Consider the following 24,055-nt stretch of genomic DNA (forward strand, 5'->3'; position numbering starts at 1 on the left):
ACTATACAGAGTTACTGTGACATATTTGTGTTGTCACTTCTTGGCACATGTTCCTTGTTTCATAACAGGATTGTTTCATGCCAGGTCTAAAATGTACTCTGGGAAGTCTAACAGTTTGGAAAAAGACAAATTTTCATAGTTCTCTCTCAAAACACAATAACTGGATGGAGTAAGCAGCCATTTTAACTCTTCATGCTGGACTGAGTGAGAAGCAAGCCCACTGAAACCCACTAAGGAAGTGCAGGGAGAATGAGACCAGGATATTTCCTCACTCATCACCCTCTTTGCTTTGCCCGCTAAGCACCTGTCAATGCATCTGCTGATGGACCACAAAACTTTTTGTCTTCTTGCTTTCTGCCCTGGTCCGGCCACAACATTTAACAATGCTCTTGGCAGCCAGCAATGCCTAGAGGCAGCGAGTCTGTCTGTCTGTCCCCCTCCCCTTGTAATGCGTGTAATCCTCCGCAAGCTTCCCGCTCAGCTAGCAGCTGCGGGTGGGTTGTGGTGGCACGCGGAGCTGTGGAGGTCAGTCACATTTGGCTGGAGCCCTGCATATCTTACTGTATATGGCCCTGCAACGCCCGAGACGCGGCGTGACAGCTCTCCCTTACCTCACTTTGTCCTCCTCTGGGAGCCTGGTGGATTTGTCTCCAGCTGCCCCATACCCGTCAAGTGCCGCCGGTGGGGGAGGAGGTGGGAATTCCTCTGTGCCGTTCACAGAAGTGCAAGACCTCAGCTCAGGAGGAAGAAGGGGTGGCGGTGGGGGTGAGAAGGGTGGAGGGATGACCCCGGGCTGGGAAGACATGACAAACACCTCGTCGTCTTCATCGTCCTGCAGCAATGGCGGGGGCGTGAGCTGCAGGCACGACTCCGAGATCCGGAGGTGGGTTGTCCCCTGGGGAGAAGGAGTCTCTGGGTCAGAAGAAGTGCTGCTCTGTGTCGGAAGGGACTGCCACCTCTGGAAGACCTTTGGCCCAGCTGCTGGAGGGGACACCATAGCAGGTGGTGAGCTGTTGTCTTTGACTGAATGAGCCCACATCACCTTGGCTGGGAGGGATCTGTGCAGCAGCCCTGCTTTCCTTCTCCACATGATTTCTTCCGCAGGAGACTCAGGGGATCTATCCTGAACAGCATCCAGAGACTGTGCCTGTGTAGTACCACTGCTCTCAGGGGGAAGAGCATCTCGTTTGGCATGGTGCTGTCTCTGAGCCTGGCCATCATCTGCAGTCAGAAAGTCTGAGGGAGTCTGTGTGGGTGTAGTAGGTGAGGACCGGCCGGATGCATATGGATTAAGAGGAAGGAACATGGGTTTAAAGCCTTGCTTTTGCTCTAGATAGTGACTCCTTGCCTCTGTTGGAGATGGGACAAATGCAGAAGTCCTGATATCTTGCCTGGAAGATTCTGAGGTCTTATGGCTCTCGGTCACTGTGGAGGACCTGGTGGCAACTTCGCTACCATGGAGTGGATGGGGATAATAACTTGGAAATGCCGTTTTTTCAGAGTGGCTTCTTTCTTTCTTGCTGAAAGACCTACAGAAAACAAGAGATAAACCACTTTAAGATTAACAATTAATCAATGAGCAGGAAAAGCTATTGTGCATCTCAAAAACCAAGTTAGATGACCGTTTGAGGCCTGTGTCAGTGCCTGCTGATCTAGGTGAGGTGCAGTTGTGATACTGAAGGGAGGGGTAAATGTAGTCTACTAATTCCAGAATTCTAGGGACACGGACCCAGATCCATTCCTACCCACCATCTCACATCACTTTGAGTGTGTGCTATGTCACAGACATGTGCACACACACACACTGAACATCACAGCAATAACTCAGCAGAAAAATATCTTAGGAAAACCTGAGTACCTGGCTTCCCTTCCAGCCATACTTTGAATTCTGTTTATTACAGATGGGGTTGGTACTGACCACAGTTAGGAAGTCTACTTGACATTATCTACCACCAGAGTCTATTCTCAATTGCTGATAACTTTCACAATTTAAGTTTTATGGGCCAAACATTTGCCATTGCATTATCTGTTCCTTTTGGGAAGGTGCAATTGTAATGATTCAACTGTCTTCAAGAACAAAGTGAAGCAAAAAATGCAGTATTTTGACTGTGGAGAAAAAAGAAAAAAAAAAAGCTCATACAACCTTGGGATCCCATTAGGAAAAAGAGCTCCATTTATATATGCAGGTGTTACAAAAAAAAACAAAGCCAAGATACTTCAGCCACAACAGGACGTTACGACTGCAAAGTCAGCAGATTAAATTATTCTTTCCATGTCTTGTAAAGTGTTCTCATGTGAGTCTGAGAAATAGTGTCTGGCCTTTGAACAGAGGATCCTGGTCAGAATATGTTGCCAAACCTACTTGCTCGTATGGCTATTTAGCTGGAAAACAAAGTGAGCTGTAATAATAGCGCTAGCAGATGCGAAAGAAGATGGCCTAAAAACATGAGGCCATACCATAAAACAATAAAATACAATAAAGCTGAATTGCCAATACATTTTCTGTTCTCAAGATGCATTGTTCGAACAATCTAATGCTGCCAGCCCATGATGTTTGAGACTTGGGACCCAAATTTGCTCTCAGGCGTGCTGGTACAAATTAAGAACAACCTTGTCAAACACATGGGTCGTTCTGGCTTTATTCTGGTGTAACTGAGAATAGAATTTGGCAGCCTTTGTCTGGGGGTGGGGAAACTTCCCAGACAGACTGATCTTGGTATTGTCTGTGGTTCCTGGACAGTAGCAATGTGTATTCTTTTCAGATGCTCAGTGTTTGTCAGAAATACCAGATGGTAATTCTCTAATTTAAAGCTCTCTCCTACCGTGGAGGCAACTGTGGGTTCTAAACTGGCAGAAAAACAACCATTCCCAACAGGGCTTATGAGCCAGCTATTGTACGACACCTGTGGAGCAGTGTAAGAGCACAGCACGTGTGGCAAGACCAGAAGACTGCTGACCAGGGCTTGTGTAACTTGACCATTTGATGGTTTTCCTTCCTCGATCAAGAGAGGCAGTAGAGATGGTCCCATCTCCTCCCCAGCACATTAAACAGCTGTGTCCCAAGGGAACACAGAAGTGTAATTCCTACTGCTTGATACTGCCTCCCTTGAAGGGCCCAGGCATGCAGCATGCTGCAGGCAGAGATAGGATGATAACAGTTATATGTGAGAAAACCGGCTAGAAAATAGCTACTGGGGGCTGACAATCACAGGACAAAGATTTGCATCTCCTGAGAGATGGATTAAAGATGCTGCAATAATCCCACAGCCCAGATGGTGACATACGCACTCACACTGGAGTGGGAGAAGATTCAACGTCACCCAATAGCAGAAATCCTTCTGTGAATCATTGGCACATAGTTAAGGTCCTGGTCTACCCGTCCCTTTCAGTCTGCGGAGGATTCAGATCTTGTTCCCACTCAGAGTTAAATGCAAAACTGCCTATGGCTTCAGGAACGCACAAGCAGAGCCCACTCACTTCCTAAACTCATGCCCACTCTCATTTAGTTCACTCCAAGTACAGCAACACAAAAAACCACTTCATCTAACAGCCAAGGCTCATGGGGAGTGCTCTGCAGCCTTTGTGCTGGGAACCTATGTCCTGAGAGTCAATGGCTTTTTCCTGTCTTCTCCCATCCTTTTTTTCCATCTTTTGGGAAATCCAAATGTGATCAAGAAAGGAAAGCAACGTCACACCTCCCAGGAGAAAAATGCTTGCAGAGCATGCATGATGCACAGCAGAAACATCATAAAACTGTTAGATTAATACCAATAATCTTTCTCCAATGAAGCATGAAAATGAGAAACCTGTATTTCATGCCACAGTAAACTTTTTTCAGTTTGGGTGTTCCATCCCATTACTTGGAAAATAGGTTGGGTTAAAAGAAATAAATAAAGTAGAAAATAGTTATTGAGAATGATGAAATGCAAGCTCTAGAACAAATGGGAAGGCAGGATGAACTAAAAGCTGTGCGGTTCTTTCAGGAAGAAAAGGAGAAAGTTGGTCCAAATTTAAGAGAAAGAAGGTGTTTTAAATAATCATAAAAGGGCGTGCCTGAAGGCAAAACGAGTCCCTCTAAAACAACATCTATGTCTTCTTAGGGGCAAAAATTAATAGCCAGTAAGATCCAGCTAGACTAGGAGCCTTCCTCTACTTCCAGCTGTCACTCCCTGACCCAGAGCAGCACGGTGAAACCTTTGGAGACAGCAGTGTTAAATTCCAGTGTGACAACAGAGTGGGACAACATTTACTGAAAGTTTGTAAGAGCTCCTCTGTGAACAATTCTTTTAGTCCCTCTTGGTGGTTTTTACTGTCATATGACTTAGCTGTTCAGGCACTCGGAGCTTAGGGCAAACATCTATTTATTATTTAAAAGTAAATACAGCAAGATCAACTTCAGTCCGAGTGAACTTCAAAACAATCTACTGCTAAGTGGATAGTTACCTAAGTCCTAATATTATGAGTTTTATGATTACACTTTTCTATTTTTAAAAACATTTCTCTCTCCTGTTGCTGAGCAAATGTCCTGCCTGTGCAAAATAAAGCAGCCTAAATACAAAGCTCCCATATAAATGAGATCTCTCCATTTTAGTCCATGCAGATGTTCACTTGCTTTTGCGAGGCAGCACCCTGGACTGGAGAAAGCCAGACAGAGTGGGATGTCACGGTATTTTTTCCTTTAGTATCCTTCAGTTAGGATAACGTCTGGAGGTGAGTTCTAACAGCAGATCAAACACGTTTTGGAAGGTACATAACTTGCTGCTGCAGAAACATGCTCCAAAATGGCATGATTGCAGAGGAGGAATTTACAGTGAGTTAATGTCTCTAGCGGCCAGAAAAAGCTCACAGCAACTTACTCCTTCTAACTTTGCTGGGCGCAGCACACCCAGAACTGTGTCCACGCAGACATTTGCTCTAATTTGTCCCTACCCACCTGTTTACGCAGACAACACATCGCAACTGCTGCTGGCAGCAGGGTGACAAGAGCTGGCCCTGCAGCGACCAAGGGGACATTAACGTATACCTACCTGGTTCCTGCGCTGATCACGTAGAAAGGATCTCTCACCATGGCGCCAAATTCACTGCTTTCCCTTCTCAGCAGGTCCTGGAGTGCAAAGGTGGTATTAGCAGCAAGCAGGAAACAAAAGGAAGTAACAAAACACTGGTGCTTCCTCGTAAGAAACCACTGCATGTGCCATATAGAGCTGGGTGGAAAACTGTGAACTGATGGACAGACTTATCCAGATGAACATTTTCTGAAAACCTCTCGGCTACTCCTCGCCTCTTCTAAGAGAACTTGCCCAAAGGTATCAGTGGGACCTGTGTGCTCACTGCTGGTTTGTATGCAAGCAAGAAGCTGAGACATCATTAAAGCAGCCTGAAACAGGGAAATTGAACAGTGAACGAACTGTGTCCAGTGCAAAATCAGGACCAAAATGCTGCAGAGAGATGCTGAATGCCACACAGGCTGGAAACTCCAGACACAAGCAGAGGTGCTGAGAAACACCACAAAGGCTGGCACTTGGTTCTTTTAAAAACTGAAGTGCAGGACCTACCTCCTCTTTAGGCATTTATCTCATCTAAAGCCAGAAAAATTTTGGATTTGAAATAGCTTTATAAATCGGATTCTCTCTGCCCTAGAGCTCCCGCCATAAGACACCAGACTATTACGAGACATGAAAGCAAATGCTGTGCCTGCTTTTGAAGATGTTGGTATTTTTTCCCGCATGATCTTTTCAGCACAGAGCATTTCAGTGCTTGTTCCCCACACCCTCAGCTGTTTGCTTCTTTGGACAGTGCTGCTGCAGGGCAAGGGTAAGAGCAGATCTTGATTTAGGAGGCCAGGAGCTGGGAGATATGCGGGCTGAGACAGACTAAAAAAGCAGAAGGGAAGGAAGGCTGAGAATCTGCTCTGAAGACTGAGAGCTAATAATTCCACACGGCTATCAATTTCCTTATATCTTTAAACAAATTCCTGCAGTGACATTGCAATGTGATTTATATGCAGCCTGAAAGGAACATTATACACTGTACACAAGGCCCTGAAAAATATACAGTGAGGCAGACAAGTCTGCTGCTAAACTGGAAATAAACATTTCCCACCAAAAAAAAAATCACAAAAGGTCTCCAAAAAATCACCCTGTTGCTTTAGCTTTGTCCCTGACTTTTGTAATTGTTGTTTTGCATTGGAGACAGTTCAGAAACAAACTGAGTGAAGAGAGCACTCAAATATACTTCCTTTACAAACAGACACATATTTTGGTGTATATGTTTGAAGTCAAACGTGCCTTCCTGAATTAGGATTTCAGAACATGATTTTCCTCACTCAGGAAGTGGATACAGACAAATCACTCTGGAAAACTGCAGCAAGGGCTCTACCCTCTTTCTGGACTTGAACTAAGACCCTGTGAGCGGGTCTGCACCACTGTTTATCATCTTCCTTGAGTCAGCTTCCAACAGGCAGAAACTCTGGTTTGTCTGCTGAATGTATTCAAGATTAAAAATGAGCTGACAGGGGGAACGTAAAGATCTCAAGAACCTCCCTGTCTGTTCCCTGCCTGAGACAGCAGGCTGGGGAGACATGAACTAGGGCTGCTTGTTGTCCAACCTGGCATTGAGAAGTACATTGTAGTGGTTTTCCTCTAACTAGATGTTGTTGTTGTTGTTGCTGCTGCTCTGACTGCTGCAGTAGGCAGAGGAGGAGTTGCAGTGTGGCTTTCACCCTAACTCTTTATTGAGGACTGTCCTCTTGCTGAACACAAGGCTTCAGGACTGGCAAGTGCTGCAAAGTTGCCCATAGGAGCCTGTTGCCTGGTCTGGAAAAACACTGGTGATGGGATGAGACAGCAGTGGCTTTGGGAATCCATTCTGGTCGCTTGATAGTCACAAGCTGCTTTTTCATTCTCTTTATTTAAAAATGTAGCAGGGGTTCTGAGGTCCGTCGAGAGAGGACATTTATAAGGAAGCACTTAATGGGTCTGGGAGGACAGCTCCTTCCCCTGCACCCTGGTCTGGGCTGTGTCCAAGAGCACAGCAGAGCGCTCTCGCTGTAGCCCCCTTTGCATTACTTGACTGCGTGCCGCTTCACTGCACCTCGACAACTTGTTCTGGGCCAGCAACAAGTGTAGGAATAGCAGGAGGTGTCCTGGCTCTCAGCTGTCCCTTAACTATGCGAGACTGTCCAAACACTTGGACTATTTGCAGCGAGAAGCCTGCCCACGCATTTTAGTTGTTTCCTCCCCCTCCCTGTGATGGAGCCCGGCATGGAAACGGGGATGGGGCAGCAGACCCACCACTGCTGCAAATCTCCACAGCTCACCAGTTGCAAGGACCTAAATAGGTCTGAATAGATTTCAGCCAGCAGAAGAGCTGGCCTGGACAGTTGTTCTTTAAGAAGTCAGCCTGTTTCTACTATTTACTGTCAGCAGAGTCAGTCCAATTCCCCGTTCGTGACATCAGAGCGATGTTCCCAACCACCAAGCAGGGGACATGGAGAGAGCGGCCAGGGTCTGCACGGGGTTTTCTCTGCACTGCTTCCCTCCAGGGCCGGAGGCAAAACATAATGGTTACTTGGCAGTGTCTCTGCCCAGCATTTCCCAGCACTGTCGGCCACAGTGGGAGCTGGGGCAATCTCAAGCAGCCTTTAAGGTTCTCTGCTTTGCACTAGGGAGGTGAGCTAAGAAGAGTGACAGCACCAGCGTGTGACCACCTTCATGGCACACCCCACCAGAAACATCCCAGCGCCTCTCCAGTGGTGCTGGCAGGTAAACTAGGACACCTCAGATGGGTTGTTAGGGCAGGAAGGCCACAAGCACGTTATCATCAGCACATGCTCTGAAATCCCAGCAGCTCTGAAATCCCTGAAGCAGCCCCAGCAGCAGGAAAGCAGAACAGAAGCAGTACCCCCACTGGCAAGCACTTAAACCAGCATCCCGGTAATGTAAATGGAATAAACGGTCTGTACTTCAACAAGCATTTAACCTCTCTGCAACCAAAGGAGTAACTGCTGTGACAGAACAGCAGTCTGTTCCCTGACATCTCCCCTCTTTCCCTGGTTTGGAGAGCCCTGCTTTCCTGAACATAATCCCATTTCCACCTACCTGGTGTTTCTTATCCGCTGTGGGAGATGATCTGGAACGCGTGTGCACGGGGACACACACCTTCCTCTGCTGATTGTCATACCTGTCGAGCAAATCTTCCACAGACACTGATTTCCCAGATTTCCTGGTGGAGGGTGTTTTGAAGCCCTGCTCCTGCTTCCCAAAGCAAGGCTGGCCCTGCAGGCCCAGAGGGTCTGTCTGCGTACCTTTGGTGAGCTCCGTTTTGGCCCTGTAATCCCAGCACCTGTCTGTTTTGGGTCGGCTCGTGAGCAAGCCTTCCCGGTGCCCTTTCTTCTGCTCATCTCCGCTCACATCAAAGCAGCCCATGAGCCCGGGAGGAAGGGTAGAAGACATCCGCCCCGTCCTGCCTATCCGCTCTACCGACTCTCTGCGGCGATAGAGGTTCTGGTCCTGGAGGGAATTCATGCTGGAGGCAGAAGAAAGGCTCTGGCTGTCCGGGCCGCCTGCCTGCAGGTAGGAGCTGTGGGAGCGCTCCCTGAGCAGCCCAACGTCCTGCGAGGACGGCCGCTTCCCTGTTTTGCGCTCGATGTAGTCAGCGAGGGCGTTCTGCTGGAGCTGCTTGAGCTCCGGCTTGGAGAGGCTGGCCGTGGAAGAAGCTTTGCCCTCCCTTTCAAAGATCTTACGCCTGTCAGCCACTGTGTTCTCTGGGAAGACAAAATGGAGGCTTTTCTTCTGGAAGGAGAAAGGCGATGGTTCCCCATCGGAGATGCCCACCTCGTTCATCTTGTCTGGCTCCGAGTAAGACCGCTTCTTCTGCTCCGCAGTCAGCCGCTTTCGGCCCCCGATGCGCAAGACGTGCTGCGTCTTGGTGTAGTCCAGGGCAGAGAGGCTGCCTTCCGTCGGCGTCACGCTGTGCCTCTCCTTCGGGGTGTGGGGAGACGCTGCTGTGCTCCTCATGCCCACGTGGGCCGAGGCAGGCCGCTGGGTTGTCCTCTTGGGTGTGCTCCCAAAGGGGGGGCTGATGCGGCGGAAGGAGGTGGCCCTCAGCACCCGGGTCTGAGCGTCTTTAACGCTGTTCCTGTAGGCCCTGTTGAACGGTGTGTCCAGCTGCGACCCGTGGGCATCCTGGAGGTTATCCTTCCAGAGGACTTCCTTCTCAGGCTCCCCTCCCAGCTGGAACGTGCTTTTGCTCCGCGGCAGCTGAGCTGCCCTCGTTTGCAACTCATTTTCAGGAGATGGGCTGTAGTATTCGCTGGACCTCGTCTGCTTCGCCGAAGCTGCCATCTGCAGCTCCACGGAGTGCCAGTGAGCCTCGTCCGAATTCCCATTCCTGACAGAGGGGCTGGAGACCCTGCCCAGCTCCCCGAGCAGCTGGACGGGCTCGCGGGAGCTGAGCTTGCTGCGTGTGTCCTCCAGGCTGTTCAGAGAGCACTTTGTGCCGGAGGGCTGGCTCGCCCTGCTGGGCCCGTAGTGCTGGCCGAAGCTGGGAATGCCGGCACTGTGGGGCCGGTGAGTGCTTTGCTCTCGCTGCTCAAACTTGCTGACCTTCTCCAGTACAGAGCAGCGGGACTTGATGGGGTCTGGTTTTCCGTAGGGAGCGCTCTGGCTGCTAGAACTGAGCCGGCTCCTCCCAAAATCAGAGGTTTTCTGGTGCTGTGGCGAAGAGGGCTCTTCATATTTTGGCTCAGCAGCATGGAACGGGGCCACGCTCGTGCCCTCTTCCTCCTGCCTCGCAAAGGCCTGCGGGTCTGCGTCACTCCACTGTTTGGGCCCCTGTCCCCTCTGATCCTTCTCCTCTTTGCTGCCGCTGTTCAAGAAGGACAGCTTGGTGTTGGAATAACCCTCACCCGGCTGTGTCTCCTTTACCTCAGAGCTGCTTTGCCTCCTGGCGCTCTCTGCGATGTTCTGCAAGGAGGAGAAGCCGTACTGCTTGGCCTTGCTGTGACCCCACTGGTGGTGAGCGGCAGCGTCTCTCTCGTTTATCTGCGTGTTGCCATTTTTGTCCTCCTGGGATTCAGCCACCCAGTCCTCTCTGGGCTGGTAAGGGCTTCTTCTCTCACCAGCATCCCTCGGCTGGGGCTGCGGGGCTTGCAAACTGTGTTTGGAGGCCTGGGCAGTACTTGTGGTGTCTCGGCTGCTGTGTGCCACCTTGTAAGGTGGAAACAACTCTTCCTTCCTCGATGTGCTCAGGTAGACTTCTGGGCCTGCTGTGTTAGGAGGTTTTTGCTGGGCAAGCTTAGCTGTGGCATCGTGCTTTCTCTCAGCGGCCAGGGGCTGGTAGAAGACGGTCGATCTGTTTGCAGTGCTTTGGTTTCCATTCTCATCAAAGCCCAGCGTGCTGCTGGCTGCACCTTTGTCGTATGAGACGGGAAGAGACGGAGAGTAACCACTTTCTTTGGCCAGAGCTGGATAAACCGTCCCGTTATTGCTTGTGGAAGGCTGGGGCACCTGGGCGTAGTGCGGCTCTGGGGAAGGCACCGGGTAGACCCCTGTAGGCAGCAGGGGCTGCCCGGGCTGGGAATAGCTCTGCTTGGGCTTCACTGTGGGGCTGCTTTCCGGGCTCTTCTCCACCACCGTGTGCAAGTGCCCTTCTCCGAAGTGGCTCTTGAGCAGCGGCCCCTGGGAGAGGGTGCTGACAAGCGGAGGCCAGGCCCCTTTTGGCTGGGTTCGGCTGGATTTGTTCAGATCAAGGCCGGAGCATGAGCTGGGCCTCTCGTGATGCCTGATGGCTGCGTAGCTGTCGCTGCGAGCGGGAGGCAAGGGAGGTCCCTTGGGGGGCTGGCTCTCACTGTCCGAGGAGCCCTGGGCTGGCTGTGCCCAGGAGGGAGCCGCATTGTTCCGGCTGAAGCCGTGGAGCCTGCTGTGGCCGCGACTGTCCAACGAGGCCCGGGCCTCGCAGCTGGGAAGCAAGGCAGAGGACTTCACCTCGTACTCCTCGGAGATCCCTCGCTGGGCATCGTAGACTGTCTTGACGTACCTGATGTCAGCCTGCCTCATCCCCTCCTGCAGGCCGCCCCGGGAGTGCATGCTGTCTGTGGAGCAGGAGTGCTCCTTGCTGAACGGCGGAGCGGGGTACTCAGGGATGCTGGAGTTGGTGGAGAAGGAGCTGTAGGCTGAGTCTCTCTTGCTGTGGAGGTGGGAGAGCTGGTCGATGCTGTTGGTGGATTTGGCTGGGGACAGGTGACAAGGGTGGTAGCCAGGGGAGGAGTGCTCCAGGCTTTCCATGCTGCCCCGGGAACTGTATTGGTCAGGACTTCTCCTCAGATAGCCATGCTCGTAACCAGAGAGATCGCTGGTCGAGGAGCTGGGGAAGAGTGAGAGAAGAGTGAAATCCCACTGTTAGCAGAGGAGAGGCACAACAACTTATAAGTGAGCTCAGAAGCAAGATGTTTAGCTTTGAGAAGTGCAGATGAAAACCCATATTTGGGCCTTGCTCCATCCCCTGTTTGCAGTCATCCCAGTTCACAAAGAGGAACTGCTTGACATTGCAACACATGGCTCTTATTTACCACAGAGGGGTGGGAGGAGGGAAGCACAGACAGAAAGACAGTGCAACTCTGGAGACAGGGAGGATCAAACCCACCCATCAAACCTATCCAAAGCACTTGGAAAGCTGAATGAGTGCCGATGCCACCGAGGAGGAGGAGAGGAGTTCGAGAGGCGTTCTGGGGGGAATCTAGTCTCTTCCTTTTTTCCCCATTTCATTCCTTTTTATGGAGATGAAGGCTATGCCCTGGCAGGCTTCCTGGAAATTCAGCTGTCCCAAGGATAGTTTGTTTGCTGCAAAAAGAGTAAGCTGACGAGACAGAGAAGAGATGCATGTGTTGGTGCGTGGAGGCAAGTGGGGGGTGCAACAATATTAATAGTTTGAGAACAGCCCCCTCACCATGTAGCTCTGCAGGTACAGGTGCACCTTGGCACCTGCTCCAAGAAACATACGTGTTGACAGAGGATTTGTGGCCTCCAGAGGAGTGTTCAAAAAGAAGGATATTCAGAGATCTTTCTATCAGCTGGAAGGGAGCTCCTTGTGCTGGATGCAGTTCTTGTATACCTCACATGGGGACGTCACAAATTTCTGTGGAGTTTCCCCCTGGCTAATCTCTCCTCCCAGACTCCAGCAAATGCAGGGAGGATTGTGGAGTGTAGCCTGATGATTTCACTTTCCTTCCCGCTGTTCCCAGCTCCCCTCCTTTGCATATGGCTTTGTCTGGTTCCCTGTGCAGCTACAAGTGCCATCCTGGCAGAGCCATAGGAAAGCACCAGGAAAGGAAAGGCTGCTGTCCCACGCAGGGCCCTGAGCTGCAAGCAGGAACGGAGCCTGGGGCTGCCAGGGTGCAAGCTGCAGCCTCGGCTGGCAGAGGGAAGGCAAGCTCCATTTCTACGTGCTTCACCATTTCTATGTGCTGCACCCTGCTGGGATAACAAAACCAAACCTGCTTCATGCAGCAGGGGAGCTGGGGATGCACAGCAGCCCTGGGAATTAAGGTGCCTTTTCTGGGAGGCAGCAGGTACGTTTGTAACAGCCCCTTTGCTAACTAACAAGTGTCTGCTGAAGAGCCTGAAGCCTGCTCCAGATCATATCCCAACCACAGTCCCTTCCATGCTGCTGGATTAAGACCCACAAGCCCCAAGGACAGGTAGGGGCAGAAGGCTGCTAAGGACGAGGAAAGGCAGAAGGAAGTCTGCCTGCAAGGGGAAGAAGCAGCAGCTCTGCAGAGATGCAGAGGAGCACAGAGACAGAAATGGATCTGGCAAAACTTAGGATAAAGCTGGTTTACTCATCTGAATGCACCACTAGATGTTTAACAAAATATTTTAAAAATCTCCCTGGCAATGCCCAGTGCAGCTGTGGCCAGCTGGCCACTAGGTGTTCCCCGTGCTCCTCTTCAGGCTCCCAGGAGACACAGCCAGGAGCTGTGGCGGGGAAGCAAAGCCCCTTGGTGGGAAATGAATACGCTACAGGATGATCTGTGCTGAAGGCCAGTCAGGAACATACATTTTTTTTGTAACCACCCGCTCACTTTTTTTAATGCCACGTTTTCTCTTTTCTCCCCTCTGCCGAAGCTGTTTTGCCTGTAGAAGAAATGAGGTTTAAATCCCCGTGGCTGTAAGGAGAATTTCCTCCTCCCCAAACCCTTTCTGCCTTTCCAAGGAAAATGCTCCAAGGGCAGAATTTAAACTTGTCCTCTGCCCCCCCCCCCCCCCCCAAGCTGGCCCAGGGCTCACCACCAAGTACCTCAGAGGGGCCAAGGGGTTTGTCTGCCCTGGGTGCTCTTCTTCCTGTACTGAGCACTCCTTGCATGAGGACCACATCGCTGCTTCCAGTCTCCCTCTAACACAGTCCAAAGCCAAAACCAGAGGGACCTCACCCAACCTTCGTTTAACAGCACTGAGGTTACTCGTTTAGACTTTTGGGGGCTGACAAACCACCGCACTGACTTCCTAGTCATGATAAAACTGACCCCTGCAGAAAGAGATTGCCAAAAGCAGGAAATCCCTTGCTGAACTTCTCACCCTGGGAGTACTGACAGTGATGCAATGCTGCTGGAGAGAGGCTCGGCGATGCTGATGGGTGCAGCAGCCCTGCTGCCAAACCCTTATCTTCCTTCATAGGTTCGGTTTCATTTTGGATTTCTTTTCCTCTGCTGGGGAAACAACTTTGCTGTGTTTCTGCACAGGGACAGTTTGCAGGACGCAGAGCAGGACTCTGACTCCAGTATCAGTACCCAGAGACAGCCGCCTCAGTGTGCTGGCATCCCATCTTGGCAGGAAGGGGAATTTTTAAAGCAATTGCGTAGGTGTTAACCACCTCACAGAGCACTTAATTGAGGAATACATGTCCACTTTATCTGGGTAACCAAAGAGGAAGAGAAGCCCTCCTACCTCTAAACCTAACCCTGGCTGTCTGTAAACCCACCAGCTGTATGGAGGCAGATGGTAACATTTTGCCATCAAATCTTTTGTCCCCTTCCTTCACTCCTGAGCCCGAGATGTAGACTGCAATCTTGCAATCCAAGACAGATCCGTGGGCATGAGGCAGAGCCTCCCCGAAGGCAGTGTGACACTGGAAATGAAGACATAGGATTTGTGTGATGGTTTAGAAGCATGCTAGCTTGGGAGCCTGATTCTACACCCATGTAAGGTATATAAAAAGAGGAAAAATAAGAAATTAAAAGAGCTGGTGGCTCTACGCCTCTGGCTACGTGCAGCACAGGACCACAGCTGTGTATTGCTTACCTGGAGTGGTAGGACTGATGCCAAGGGATGCCAAGCGTGCCCTGAGATATTTGCATCATGCTGGGATCGGGTTGGTTCTCTGCAAGTTTGGTTGAATGCCAGGAGTGAGGTCGGCCTGGAGTTTCACTCCGCCTAGGTAAAAGCAGAAGGATTTTGCATGTAAACAACAGGCCAGCTCCTTCAAGGAAGAGGAATGTGAAGAAACACCGAGAGGCATTTAAAATTGCTAACGCTCATTTCTGTTTCACTGCTACAGTTTTTCTTTTCCGAGCTAATCATGAGCCATTCCCAGCATTCACACAACACGTACCCCCTCATGTTTGCAAACCAAAGAGCACGGGCAGACAAGCATCCCCACGGACCAGTTTAGTCTGGGCTGCATGTGGGACTCTCACACCATGCACCGAGCAGGCTGGCAGCGTGGGATTCCTACGGATTCAGAAGGAGCACTTTTCTCAAAAGGTTCCCTTCATTTTAAAGTGACTGCTGGTGAAGTCATTGAAAGGATCACATGCCACGAGGGGGTGGAAGCCCGGACAATGTTGTTTTGATCTCTCCTGGGTGCTTATAAAAATGCAGGAAGAGATGTGACAGCCAGGTGCCAGCAATGCGCACCCTTCGCAGCCCCCAGGGCCGTGCAGCCAGGCAGCTGTCCTGCTGCTGCGTGTGAGCACGGCACAGCCAGCCGGGGGTTCTTCCAGTCACCAACACTAAGAAGGCTTCCAGCAGCTCTCAGGAGAAAAAAAACACAACCAACAACCTTATTTCAAGTACATAACGGTGCAGTGGAAAGTCGAAGCAGGGGTTTAGCAATCAAGTACCCTGAATATGCTGTGCAGACTCTCCTCTGTCCCAGCCTTTGTGCTTGGCTTTAATCCTCCCTCTGCTTTCCATGGTGATCGCTCCCCTGCTCTAGCATGCATCCCTGCAGTTTCCAACTCTTCCTGCAAGAATGAGGAGCAGTACTGGACCTGTGTACTGCCGAAATCCCAAATGTGACAGCCTGCAGGTCAACCTCGCCTACTCTTATAAAACATGAAGCCAAGAGGAGGAGCTGACACATCTTCAAAGTCCTTGTCTCACCGAAATTTTCATGGTGCAGCATGTCATGAATAATGTAAACAGATTAAAATGCCCTCTGCAGATATAAAACATATGCCAAAAGAGGACTCTTCTAGCACTGCCTGAGATTGTGAAAAGAAAGGGTACGGGAAAATGTCCAAGGCAAAAACTGGTTGTTAGGGTCAGACTGCGTACCGGCACAAACTAACATTTGCAGTGACTGATGTTCTGCTCCATAGAACTGCGTTGGCAGACACTAAGAAGCAGAACCACTTCACCAGGAGGTTTTCCATGCAGATTTCAGACGGGTAAATCATTCCCTCACCATCAGATAGAAGAACAAAAAAGGGACACCTTTTTCCTTTCAACATTTGTTGTGACAGATTGTGTTAAGGAGAGCTGAAGTGGAGGTTTATAGGGGGTGAGCTGAACCAAGCACCCTTTTACCATTTCCTGTGTAGGTATGTTTCAAACAGAGCTCTCTTGTTACGCTCCTTGCCCAAAGAAACAAGGAAACTTGTTGGCAGGATGGAAAGCTGACAAAACAGTTTATTACAAAAACCCCATGCTTTTGCCTTCTCCGTTGCAGAGATTTAAAGACTCTCTTTGTACTTGGAAGGAGTATGAGCCCCCACCATTAATCTTTTACTTGTGAAAGCACAAGGGATGATCACAAGCAAAGCACATTAGCCCTTGATTTGATCAGTAAAAACTTCAAGAAGTAGCAGAGCCAATCCTCTAAGCCACAGATATTTTAAACCCTTTTGGCCAGTATCCTTGTAACAATACAACACATGGAGAGCGAAGCTGTGAATTGAAGTCAGAAGACATGCCGTACCAGCTCAGTGCAGGATAACCTTGCATTGTTTCCACACCTACCTGATCCTGGAAACGTGGACTAAGGGTAACCGAATCTTAGCCCAGCTTAAGCCAAGACAGGAAGCGCTGCAGTACACATGATCTCCGGCTCATGTTGCAGACTCACGCAGGTGATCTCTGAGGAGGAGGCAGGATGGAGGTACGGGGTGCTTGCGTGCACACGCGTGCACTGAATGGCAGAGACCGAGGGCTTGATCCAGTCCCCGCTGAATCAGTCGAGAGACTGTCCCTGACACGGAGCTTAGAGGACTGGAGAACAGCACAGCCTTGTCTGTGTGGGTGTCTGGGGAATGCCAGAAGTTCCTACCTTCAGCCTCCTGTAACACCTGAAAATAGCACCTTGCTTCACTCTACTTCCTTAAGCTTAGTTTATAATTATTGTTATTATTGCCCAATAAGGGGAAAGGACTAGAACTGGAGCATAATACAGCAGTGAGCAATGCAGTGTCTACAGAACAGCTATCTCCCATTAGAGATCTGGGGGGAGCTGAACGTGGTTCGTCTGCCAAGCTTGCAACAGCTTCTGGTTACACTGGTGCTACTGCAGAGCACAACTGTCAGGAAACAATTAAAAGCAGCGCACAATTAAACTCTTCTTGGCAAGTGGGGCAGAACTGCTCTTGTAAAACCCACAGTGTCAGATCCTGATTCATCCCAGACAAACTGGCTGAGTGATAAAACTTGCAAATGCAGCAGTTAATTCCTGACTTGAGTGAAGACATAAATAATTAGACCTTTAATTGGTACAAATTTGGTATAGCTCAGTTGCCTTCAACAAAACCAGGAGCAAGAGCTGACACTGTTGTAAGATACGTAAGATTTCAAAATGCAGAACTTTATTAATAATAATAAACCACCTCATCCCCTTATCCTTTATACCTGTTCCTCAAGGGCTACACCTGTACTATACTTGCAAAAGAGTTTGGACAATCATATTACTAAAAAATTCACTTCAAACGATGCGGGAAGTGATCCCTCAGTTGTAAACGCCCAGGCTGGAAAAGAGACCCCTGGTTCCTCATGGACACCTCCAGTGATCAGATAAGTTGGGCATTCAGGTCAGGCTGGCATCCCGACAGACGCCTCGGAGCGAAGATACTCGGGGCAGTCAGTGGACCTGATGCAACACTGGCAGCTAACAGTTCCCGTGGCAGCTTTAACACTGATGACATACCAGCTACTGCCAAATTCACACCATAAACTGGAAAAATTAAGAGAAAAAGAAAGCCTTTAATCTTGTCCAGCTGGTGTTATCTGGGTGCTCCTTCTTCCTATCCTTGTCACGGCATTTTCAGACAGAAATGTGACCGGCACATTAGCAGTCTCCTCGAACACGGTCTGGCAAAGGCTTGATGCAGTCTGGGCTGTGAGGACTGTACTGACATTTCTGAGGTCCTTAGCACTAATAGCTCTGTAGCTCTCTTTTATTAGGAAGAACTGAGTGTGTTCTCCTCTGTAATCTCTGTAGAAGATTCTTTTTATGCTTTGTATGCAAAACAGTTATGGAAGTGCACACTTTATAAAGATAGCTTGGCACCAACTGCAAATGAATCAGCACCTAAAGAACAGCCATCAGAAGCTTTCTTCACAGCGTAACAAAAAGGTTGGGTTATGTTTTTCCCATGCTTACAAACTAAAACCATACAAAACAACACATTCAGTCTAATTTCTGTTCTTTATGTGCTGTTCCTTACCAGTGCCACAGCACATGCACAACCTGAGTGCTTTGGTTCAGCCATCCTCCAGCTGTGTCCTCTGAGAGCTTCTACTTCTGTGCATGAAGGCCCACCTTAACTAAAGGAGGCAATTCAGCTTCTTCAAACTGCCATTTTCTTTTTGTCTTGCCTAGAAAAACTTCCATTTTCCTAAACCTCCAAATAGAGCAGCTTTGAGGGGAAAAAAAAAAAGGACAAAAAGATGTTCAAACAACCCCTACAGACTCTAGATTTCTCACAGCAGCCTTCAGGTTGCCAGCAGCCTGCTGCACACTTTGCCCGAGGCTGAGGAGCAGTGCAGCAATACCAACCACTGCTGCCCCGAGAGCAAGAAGTGCAGGTGGATGACTACTATTACGCCCAGTTCACGGGGACCAGTTTTTATGGTGGGATGAGAAGCAGGAAGGAAGCAGCTTCCTCCCCTGCCTCACACAGACTGACTTAATTTTCTCCTTGCAGACAATAATGGGATGTAATTCAGCCTTTTAGAAAACTAATGACTGATAGCCAGTGAGGGGACGTTGCTGCTGACTGAGTAGCAGCTCTGAGTTCTCCATGCCCCAGTAAACCCACCTATTTTTCCTGCAACTCATCCACAGTGCTTGCAGGAAGTTAAGTTTTCAGCAGTCTCATGCCTGGCAAACACATCATCCAAGATGTGTTTGTGAACGAGTCGTCTTCTTTCTACCACTGACCTTGTGTGCATTTTGTCCCTGTCCCAGCAAGCTTCAAAGTCCTCCTCAGCAGAGAAATGGGCAATGCTGAAGAGAAAGGCATCAAAACTGGTCAAGAAAAGTAGCTTTCCTGGAGGAGCAAAATCAATCTGTGGATGCAGGCAGGGGCAGTGGTCAGTGGAAACCCATTCCCCATGATCAGACAGATGGGAAGAAACAAAGAGATCTAATACCAGCAGGATTGCTCTGTGCCATCGCAGCCACTGCGAGCCCTGTGTATGTGTTTTCCCCCAGCAGCTGTGTGACCCAGGTGGCTGTGTGGGAGGTTGCTGGAGCTGGGATAACCATGGCCTGGCACGTTCAGCCAGGTGGGAAGGACTGGGGAACCCAGCAGCAAACCTTCCTCCTGCGGAAGAGACAAAAGATTTGGACACAAGTGCAGAGCTTGTGCCTATCAGATCCAGTCCTGGGCACAGAGTCACAAGAGAGACAGACAGAAAGTCAGGTGCCCATCTTTACCATATCATCCTTGCAGAGGTTAAGATTTCAAGCTAGGGATTTCAAGCTAGGGATCTTTATAAGCTGACAAAAAGTATGTGTCAGAGGTAGCATGTTCTGAGCCGTACCCCACTGCACGGTACTTTCTGTGTGGTGAGACCCTGATCACAGCAATTTCTGTGTAATCTCGCAGGGCAACTGCGTATCTGCATAAAAGACAAAGTACAAACAAGGGTCTGATTTCTCACTGCTGCAGAAATGTCTCCAAGATGGTCGTATCCAGAAGGAGTGCTAGCATAACAAGGATACCTTCTACAGGCAACCTAATGCGTTGCTGCAGTCCCTATGTCCAGCTACTAAGCTGAAAAACTAAAGCACTCAGAAGCCTATTAGGATTTCGACAGAGCGAGGCCACAATCTACTCAAAGCAACGTCGCTCTTAATTAAGGTTCAGTCATGGTTCTAAAAATAAGCATAACAGACGAGGCCAATTAGAAAGAAGTCGGACCATAATGGCATCAGCTTGGTGTGTCTTTCACTGAATCTGTCTTTTTAGGCTCACGGAGCCCTTCTGGTAAATTCAACGGCAGAAGAGATCTGGAGTGCGCTCTGTTCCTTCACAATTTTCACTAAACTCATTAGAAAGACATGAAGTATATGAAATGGTATTTCAAGTCATAAATCTCAGGCAACAGTATCTCCTCACTTATAAAGGAAAGGGAGAGTTGCATCCCCCACACATCTTTATGCTCAGATTAAAACTTTCCCTAAGTAAAATAATAATTAAAAAAAGCATTGAAAAAAACCATCAGGACATTTAGGTCAAACATGTGGACACAAACTTCTTTTCTGCAGTATGTTCCTCTCTGCCCCTTCCAGAGGACATGTCCCCAAATAAGGAATCCCCCCAGAGCATATCACAGCTTTTAGCAGTTCCGGTCTTTAACTCACACACAAAAAAGAGAAAACAACTTGAGTAACATATCCCAGCTGAGTTCAGCACCCTACCCCAGATCAGTCTGCTCTCATTCCCCTCTCAGACACCTTTCCCAGTGATGTTGTCTCTACTTGTTGCTTCCAGCCCACATCAGATGATATTTGTTTTTTTCCCTCTGATGAGCATCACTTGGGATGTCTGGATTGCATCAGACCAGGCCTTGAGCACCATGTCCAAACTGGCAGACAGGCACTGCGGTTCCTGAAGTCTCTCAGGGGCAAGGAAGCAGAGAACCAGAGGCTAATCCTCAAATTTCCTACCATTACCATCACCAACTCTTCGGGAAAAGCTCCTTTCCAGACCACCATGAGGAAAAGCCCTGGGTGAAAGGAGAGATGACAACCACATACACGGATGTATGGATGGATTCCTTCTACCATTCTTCTCAGTTCCACATGCAGGAAGCAGCCTGCCTGCCTTCCTCTTCTGCTAGCACCAAAAGCAGAAAAAAAAAAGAGGACAGATTATTTGGTGGAAGGGAACAACCAAGGGTACAGCAACGTCTGTCATGCTGACCCTGGTGAAGGACGAGGTGTGGATGGCTCTGGATACATGACAGCATCAAGTGCTGCAGCAGAGTTTGCAGGAGACAGAAAATAGCTTTTCTTGAAAGAAATGCTCTCCCCTGGGCTGTGGAAAAAAGGCCTGAGATCACTCAGAGGTGATGGCAGCTGCGAGCAACAGTCGCTCCTTGGGTGAACTCATGAACAGTCAAACATTGTAATTAATGATTATTGGTCTTGTACATCACACCTCTGTGTTATCACATTTCTCTGGTAACCCCTAGGCTGTCTTATCCGAGGAAGGGGCATTTATCCCACTTTCCAGAAAAGGAAACAAAGGCCTTAAGAGGTGAAGTGACTTACAGAGAATCACCCAACAGGCCTACCGCAGAGCGCCGCGCCAGGATCTGGGCCATGCGCTGCTGCTTCTTTTTGCCTTTGCCCGAGCATCCATCTGACAAGCAATATTTAGACTGAGGGCTTTGCCCTGCACAACGAAAGGGTCCCACTGACATTCCCTGACACTAACCAGACAGCAGGCTTGAATAGGAACAGCGGGGCTTTGGTTATTAGTGTGAGAGGTGATGTATACAACCTTCATTCTTGTTGATTACTGGGTTCAAGGACTCTGTCCTACTGGGATCTTCTGACAGCTTTCTTTTTTTAAAGAAAGCATTACCAAGCAACATGGTAAGTATGACTTAAACTGCAGAATAAAGAGCATTTCAGATCTCTATCTTGAGAAAATACTTGCCGCCAGGATAGTCTGTCTGTGCTGCTCACCCAGGGCTGTGGTTTAGAGGTGGGGGAGCTGCTGCAGTCTCCTGCTCAGTGCTTAGAGCACACAGAGGCTGGAATGAGGAGCTGGTGAGCACTGGCTTAAAGACCCTCTGCAATTTCACTCATCTTGCCCCAGTTTTACTGTTTCCTTCACTAGAAAAAGATGAAGAAAGGACAGACATGGAAAAGAGACAGCTGGCCAACTGACAGAGTCTTTGTTTCAGCTTTCATCTCTGAGAAGGCCCCTGCTATGTGTTCTCCAGGCGTTCCCATCAACTCCCAGAGCATGGGTAGAAAAAATCAGCTGCCAGACCCTAACATGGTTTAACCTGCCCGTGTCTTTGCAGAAGCCACAGTGCTGTGCTGATTTATCGTCGTTGATGAATTGGCCCAATGGGCTTAATTCAAATAATTTTTTCTCATTCTTCTCCAGTCAGTAAATTAGTTAAAAAGACAGAAAAACTAGCATAGTTTAGATTCTTTTGCCCTCTGATATCAAACACACAGCAACTTGCAACACGAGAGACTTAGAAACAATGGAAGGAATGTGTTTTCCCAGTCTCCTTCAGCTCTTAGGAGGAACTCGGGGGCTGGCAGCAGAAATGCTGCCCAGTGAGCCTGATTATCCAAATGTAACGTGGACAATGGGTCGCGGCAGGTAACCAAGGGGATTCTCAGGGCGAGCGTCGCAGATGGTAGCTGGGTTCTGCTCTCAGTTAGAGGGCTACAAATCACAGGCAGCCCTAATACACTCCGCACCAAAATCCTGATGGGGAAATGATCAGCGGGAGAGAAGAAGGTCAAGATGCTCCATTGTGACACCTGAGAGACCGGTCCTGATCTCTGGCTTCCCCCTCTGACTAAGGACGTTCGTTCATCACCCTGAACTTCAGAAACTGCCGACAGCCTTCGTCGCCTTGGGCGTGTTTGCAGAAAGTAAACAAGCAGGAGGACTGCACCCAGTGGTACAGCCGAAGCAGAGGCCGCCGGGGCTGAAATGCCCTCCCACACTCAAATTCTTATACATTAAAGCAACTTCCTGTTTGCAACCAAAGCTTCAACACGAGTTAAGCCACTGAGATAGGCAGACACAGCCTCCGACGCTGCCAGAAAAGGGAAGGAAAACATTGGCACCGCATCCAAAGACAAGATAATCCAAGTGAAATGCTAAACTCTGGAGCTTCTACAGATATCTGCTAATAGATCGACAGGCCAGCAGGATTTACAGCAGGCATATCCTGAATAACTCACTGCTATAGAAAGGTGGTGGATGCGTGGCAAGCTTCTTTCCCAAATTTGCTGTGGGTCATGTACCTCAGGAAATGCAGAGTCCCACACCCCAGTCACAAATAAATCTGCCCCTGATTAAACTAGCTCGAGGAGAGATTTCAGCCTCTAAAATCTGCTCCATCCAGAGGAGATGCACAGGGTCAGGGTCTGTAAACGACAGCAGTGGCTAAAAGCTGGAGCAACTCCACTAAGGCCAGCGAGTTTGCTCCAGATGTGCATCTTTGCTTATAAGATCGGAACGTGACTTGACATGCATCCCATCCCCTCCTCAGCTGCTTGTTTGGACTTCAAGTAGGTCACGGTCTGGCCCGAATTCAATGCTGCCAATAAAAGTCACTGCTTCATGGTGCGAATCTCAGAAGACTGAGACACAAACATCTATGAGGTCATCCAGATTACCACCTGACTGATGCAAAAGGCTCTTTTGATGCCACTAAAAGCTTTGCCTGGGCAAACCCTGTAGGATTTGGCCCTACACTGCACACACAAAGGAAGGAAATCAGGCTCCACCACAACACTTTTTGATGCAGAGCAATTCAGGAAGCAGACTTCTGAAGACATTTACTCATTCAGATAGGCACTCAGCAGGCTTGTCATGAACACCAAACTCCCCTAACACTCACAGACTTGGAAGAAGCAAGGTGGTTTTGGAAAGCCAGGCACCTAAAGCTGGGAAGCCACTGCAGGCTTACATCAGTGCTGTGGAGATGTTTTGGTCCCCCATCTCCTACGGGAGACAAAACTGACTAAGCTTTTGAAAAGGAGGGACACCTCTTCCAGCACCCCTTCCCAGCAAGTCGCCCTCTGCTAAAACAATAACATTTTTATACCCAGCCCTACATAAATGTTACTGACATTGAGCAAAGTTGATCCTTGACTCGAGGCCCAAAATGTCAGTTCCTTTCATTTCCCTGGTACTGTCTTAAGGGCAAGAAAACCACAGGGAAAGGTGGATGTGAGGTTAAGAAACTGCCCTGTACCTCTTCCACCACCTGATGCCATAGGTGCTGGCGATTCACGCTGCTCCAGCCCAGCACTGCTGCTGCCCTCGCTCCCACAAAAGGGAAGTGGAGTTTGCCAGCCACTCTCTGAGAACAGCAGCCACCAAACACACGCAGCAGACAGGGACGTGGATGCACATGCTCTCACCTGGTCTTCAGCCGCAACTTAACTCCCCCTGACCACGCGGTTTTGCTGGGCTGAAAGTCAGTGCTCACGCGGTCTGGCCTGAGTGGGCTGGGAGACAGGTTGGTGCATCCCTTTGCTGCATGCGTGTCCCTGTCAAAAGAAACCAAAGCCAGGTAAGCATCAGCACACAAAAATCTCCATCTTTGTACCCTACATTAAAAAGTGTTTTAAG

The 24,055-nt window shown here is 49.3% G+C and overlaps 1 protein-coding gene across 11 annotated transcripts in view; it reads right to left on the reverse strand.

The window, feature by feature from the left end:
- The window catches only part of SHROOM3 (shroom family member 3), a 154,614-nt gene that overhangs the window by 7,811 nt on the left and 122,748 nt on the right, over positions 1-24,055 (reverse strand). For 8 of the 11 annotated variants that reach the window (XM_066996301.1, XM_066996300.1, XM_013193709.3 and 5 more), the window contains 5 exons: positions 23,845-23,973; positions 14,298-14,429; positions 8,100-11,364; positions 5,028-5,104; positions 612-1,529 (listed from right to left, as the gene is read on the reverse strand). In XM_066996301.1, the coding sequence (XP_066852402.1) occupies positions 612-1,529; positions 5,028-5,104; positions 8,100-11,364; positions 14,298-14,429; positions 23,845-23,973 (4,521 nt within the window). Of the gene's footprint in view, positions 1-611; positions 1,530-5,027; positions 5,105-8,099; positions 11,365-11,643; positions 13,179-14,297; positions 14,430-16,238; positions 21,751-23,844; positions 23,974-24,055 lie in introns of those variants that run through there. The other 3 variants (XM_048055004.2, XM_048055005.2, XM_066996303.1) reach the window with 3 other exon arrangements.

Source organism: Anser cygnoides, chromosome 4 (assembly GCF_040182565.1).
Source record: "Anser cygnoides isolate HZ-2024a breed goose chromosome 4, Taihu_goose_T2T_genome, whole genome shotgun sequence".
NCBI classification, from domain to species: Eukaryota; Metazoa; Chordata; class Aves; order Anseriformes; family Anatidae; genus Anser; species Anser cygnoides.